At 41.9% G+C, this 5,102-nt stretch overlaps 1 protein-coding gene across 2 annotated transcripts; it reads right to left on the reverse strand.

Moving 5' to 3' along the window:
* Positions 1 to 1,411: 1,411 nt before the first annotated feature.
* Positions 1,412 to 2,930, reverse strand: LOC133976304 (tubulin alpha-1A chain-like). 2 transcript variants are annotated; one of them, XM_062414485.1, is made up of 3 exons: positions 2,711 to 2,891; positions 2,481 to 2,629; positions 1,412 to 2,383 (listed from the first exon to the last, which is right to left on the reverse strand). In XM_062414485.1, the coding sequence occupies exons 1-3, from the start codon at positions 2,889 to 2,891 to the stop codon at positions 1,412 to 1,414; spliced, it is 1,302 nt and encodes a 433-aa protein (XP_062270469.1). The 2 variants fall into 2 exon arrangements, with proteins under 2 accessions (XP_062270469.1, XP_062270470.1); XM_062414486.1 differs by having other exon boundaries at positions 2,481 to 2,930.
* Between the last annotated feature and the right edge of the window lie 2,172 nt (positions 2,931 to 5,102).

Genomic DNA, 5,102 nt, shown 5'->3' on the forward strand with positions numbered 1-5,102 from the left:
CCTGACTAGCTGTGAAATATGACACATACCCCTCTCTTCAAATTACATGTTTTTACACTGAGGGCGTGTTAGTTTTTCTTGTGCAGAACAGTTTACAATAAGTCAGCAGGTAGGGTTTCATATTGTTTAAGGCGGCTTCAGCAAGTTGGTGATAGTAGTTTCATTATTTTTGCCTGATATTGGATAAAACTCATGATCCTCCATAAGTAGATTTAGCCTCCAAAGGAATTGCTTAGTTGAACTTAACAGAGCCCTGTTTAAATTAAGAGTGGGCTCTGTTAACGCTGCACATTTGCTAAGCTCACAGAGGAAAGAAAACGGATCCCTCCCTAGAGTGACCTGAATAGGCTTTTGTTACAGATCACCGTTGCATCACCACTTTGGTACAGATTCATTTGCTATGCAAAGATAGCTGGGCACCTGGGCAACACATCAGAGCACACTTCTCACAAAGACAGGTGACATCTGAGATCAACGCTTCTTTCAAGGAGGTTAAGAGCACAGGTGCATGTGATGAATATTTCCAAACAGTTTTACCACTATTAAAGTTGTCAGCACTTTGCAAAGAAACAGAAAGAAGCTTGGTGTTTGTACTGAGCTGGCTGGATGCATGCAATACCTCAAGTTAAAGATTTACAAAGGATTATATATGGTGTGTTCTTATAAGCAACTCCCAAGAAAATTTCCTCCACAAGAATGATTTTGACAGACTCTCACCAGATACTGAATGGGCATTGCTTGATCCAAGTGCTTTAAAAAGCCAAACAATGCTGTTTCAGAGGTATTTTCTTCATGACAAGAGTGAAATGTTAGTTGGTGATTTAAAAAACAAACTATTGTGTGTCTATCAGTTTACACCATTGTATGAGTTCAGATGGTTGTTAAATGTTTCACCTCTGTGTCTGAAAGTAACCCTAGTGACACAATTTAAAAAAATGCTTGCAACTGCCAAGTAACGACTGCCAGAACACGCTCCCATTTAGTTTCCCTAGTTACTATTTCCTTGGGCCTTGTTTGCTCTCGGATGTCAGCTGATATTAACAGGCAAAGCAGTTTTTCAAAGAGGTGTGTGTGCATTGCACTCAGTGGCAAATACTCTTGTTGCTGCAGTACACGTAGAGCTACAGGGAGAAACTAATCATCAGCACACAATAGGGAGGTGGTGGTTGCAACATTCCAACTAAGCCTCTCATTGTTACCAGACAGAATTTAGTTACCTCTCTGACACATTTTAGCACAAATAAAGCAGACAAATGTCCATGGTTATCTTTATTTTTCGTGTAATATTCTTGTTTTGCAGTGTAAAATAAATGAAGTTTGGTGAAGTTTTGCTACAATTGAAATACAATCATGCTTTATTTGTTTGAGTACTGAACATTCTTCTTTGGATGTGTTATTATGTCTAAAGCTGTCAGTACTCTTCCTCGCCTTCATCCCCGATGCTGTCAGTTCCCACCTCTTCATAATCCTTCTCCAGGGCAGCCATGTCTTCTCTGGCCTCTGAGAACTCTCCCTCCTCCATGCCCTCTCCTACATACCAGTGGACAAAGGCCCTCTTGGCGTACATCAGGTCAAACTTGTGGTCGAGTCGAGCCCAGGCCTCAGCAACAGCAGTGGTATTACTCAGCATGCACACAGCCCTCTGTACCTTGGCCAGGTCTCCTCCAGGAACCACAGTGGGAGGCTGGTAGTTGATGCCCACCTTGAATCCTGTGGGACACCAGTCCACAAACTGGATGGTGCGCTTTGTTTTGATGGTAGCGATGGCAGAATTGACCTCTTTTGGCACCACATCACCACGGTACAGCAGGCAGCAGGCCATGTACTTGCCATGGCGAGGATCACATTTAACCATCTGATTGGCTGGTTCGAAGCAGGCATTGGTTATTTCTGCTACAGACAGCTGCTCATGATAGGCCTTCTCTGCTGAGATGACGGGGGCGTAGGTTACCAGAGGGAAGTGGATACGAGGGTAGGGCACCAGGTTGGTCTGGAATTCTGTCAGGTCCACATTCAAGGCTCCGTCAAAGCGCAGGGAGGCAGTGATGGAGGAGACAATTTGTCCAATCAGCCTGTTGAGATTGGTGTAGGTGGGACGTTCAATGTCTAGGTTTCTGCGGCAGATGTCGTAAATGGCCTCGTTGTCAACCATGAAGGCGCAGTCAGAGTGCTCCAGAGTGGTGTGGGTGGTCAGGATGGAGTTGTAGGGCTCCACCACTGCTGTGGACACCTGGGGAGCTGGGTAAACTGCAAACTCCAGCTTGGACTTCTTGCCGTAGTCAACAGAGAGACGCTCCATCAGCAGGGAGGTGAAGCCGGAGCCGGTACCTCCTCCGAAGGAGTGGAAGATGAGGAAACCCTGGAGCCCTGTGCACTGGTCAGCCTGCAGAAAATCAAAAATGAGTTGACATAATCTTCATTAGAATCATTCTTGATTACGCTCTGAGTTGAAATGTGACAGTATTGCAGGGCAATCTCACCAGTTTACGGGTCCTGTCAAGAACCAGGTCAATTATCTCCTTGCCAATGGTGTAGTGACCTCTGGCGTAGTTGTTGGCGGCATCTTCCTTTCCAGTGATCAGCTGCTCAGGGTGAAAGAGCTGGCGGTAGGTTCCTGTGCGAACCTCATCTGCAATCGGGATTAACAATAAAATCAATGGTTCCCAAATACAGCCCAAGACTGAATTAGCATCAGAAAATAAAATCTCACCAATGACTGTTGGCTCTAAATCCACAAAGACGGCTCTGGGAACATGTTTGCCAGCTCCAGTCTCACTGAAGAAGGTATTAAAGGAGTCTTCTCCACCTCCGATGGTCTTGTCGCTGGGCATCTGACCGTCCGGCTGGATGCCGTGCTCCAGACAGTACAGCTCCCAGCAGGCATTGCCCATTTGGACACCAGCTTGACCGACATGGATAGAGAGGCATTCACGCTGGGCAAGTATAGAAAGGGGTCATGTTGGATTGCAGTACATGAAAGAATGACATTGCACATTGAAGTTTCTAGTCATAATTTGTGAAGAGAGCAAAAATATGAGATTTAAAGGTGTGAAACTGTTAAAACTTACCATAATTATGATTTCCTGCTGCTGACGTTGAGAATCAGCAAAAGGAATCTGCAGCTGACTGTCTCTGAAGACTTCCCTGGTACTTATAGCTCCTTGAAACTCTATGGTAACAGGCTTTGTTGTTGATAAATGTTGGGTTAACTGGGTTTAGCTGAGGGTGAAAAGCCAATAATTCAGCTGTGGAACACATTGTGCAAACATGCTTCACCACACATCAATAACCCCTAGTCCCACACCAAGGTAATATATAACCCTGACCCCCATGTATGGCATGTAGGACTCATTTAAGTCAAAGGCAGCCAAGCAAACAGTGCATTGTTTTAGTGTTTGTGAAGCACTCAAAGATTAATGAAGTCAAGGCTCTAAGAGGAGCTAATAAGACCTCCATGGAGATGTACCAGAGTCTGTCAACAAGACTGCGTTAAATCATAGAATGTTTGTATCCAAAAATAGTCTTTATCATAGCCTGTGAACAGATCAGTAATGTAATGCAGTATTAATTCTGCTGATTTTAGGGGAACCAGGAGTGAAATAGGCTTTTAGTAAGAAATCAAGTAGCATTTAAAACATACACAAATGCAAAATATACACAGATTTAGAAGAATGAAATGTCTTGTTTTGTCCCGTCCAACAATCCACAACTAAAAGATATTCGGTTTACTATCAAACAAAGACCAAAGAAACTAGATCGTATTCATATTTTAGATGCGAGAACCAAAAAAATTACTCAAAATGATTAGTAATTATTACCAAAATAGTTAGCCAGTAATCTTCTGTAGATCGATTTCAAGGGTACATATCTAAATTATTGTTTTTTAATAAACAACATAGACCAAGTATCATGATGTGGTAATGACTTGTTCAGTTGTATGCGGCTCTGTAATATTAATTTGAATATGGAAACATAGACAAATCTGTTATGTCCAGAAACTCAAAGTCCAACCAAGTGGTGAGATGCTGCATTGTTAAAATGACTTCATTAAAATCTCTAAAACACTGCTGCATGGATAGTGGTAAATGTGTAGTTGTATAGCAAAGTCTATGTGATTTAAAGAAAGGATAACTAGCAATAACACTAGAAAATGGGGAAATTGGTTGGTTATAATGAAACAGAATATAACTATAATAAGACCTGTTTCCTCCTTTACCACTGTTTGACCCATTGTTGCAGTAGAGGAAGCAGCCTCCCCCACCCCCCCCACCCCGTCCACAAGGCCCAGCTGGGCTGCTCTGTTGTGTTTTCCACATGATTGGGTGTCCTGTTGTGACAGAGACAGTGAAGGTCACACTGTTGTTGCTGGTCTGAAGCTCAAAATGTCTGCAGCTCTATGAATTTACAGGACAGCAAGGCCTGTCTCCGGCATGGAAGGAAGTTTATGTCCATATTTGGGAACTGAAACTAAACTCATACACAGACTCAGTTCAGTATAAATGCCATGAAAACTGGGTTCCATTTAACATTGTTCATTTTTTTCTAAAGCTGGTTGTTGTGCATTGAAGACATGACCATGGTGTGCATACTGTACTCAGACAAGCAGAGGATCTGATGAGTAGTAAGCATGGCCTCAAATTAACTTCAACCTGATCCTACAAAATGTTTATTGGTGATAAAGCAGACCTGCAAAACAGAGAATTTTAAACTGAATCCTGACCACAGTGCAACCTGGTGTTGTATGATGGATCAACAGCAGTGGTATTAAGACATTAAAGCTTGTTTCACTAGTCTAACTTATTATATGTTTGGGTGTAAAACTTAACATTAAAAAATAATATACTAAGTTCAGTAAGATTGTATCAACAAAAATATATATTAAATAGTGTGGACATTGTCACTGTGAAAGGTCTTGCTTGATATATGTCCAGTTTTTGATGCTCATGAAAAGATAAGACAAGTTTAATGCATGTCATTCGGTGTATTAAAGTGATTACATCCTTTACCATGTTAATAATTTAATTCAGAAATAGAGATATATATATTTATATGGATCAGAATAAAGTAAAAAGGTGGGACACATCACACAGTGACACAGCACA

The sequence above is a fragment of the Scomber scombrus genome, chromosome 24 (genome assembly GCF_963691925.1).
Source record: "Scomber scombrus chromosome 24, fScoSco1.1, whole genome shotgun sequence".
NCBI classification, from domain to species: Eukaryota; Metazoa; Chordata; class Actinopteri; order Scombriformes; family Scombridae; genus Scomber; species Scomber scombrus.

Coding starts and splice junctions, on each gene's coding strand:
- LOC133976304 (XM_062414486.1), bottom strand. CDS start 2,891: ATGGGCAATGCCTGCTGGGAGCTGTACTGTCTGGAGCACGGCATCCAG. Junction 2,384..2,480: donor TTGACAGGACCCGTAAACTG/GTGAGATTGCCC, acceptor GATTTTCTGCAG/GCTGACCAGTGCACAGGGCT.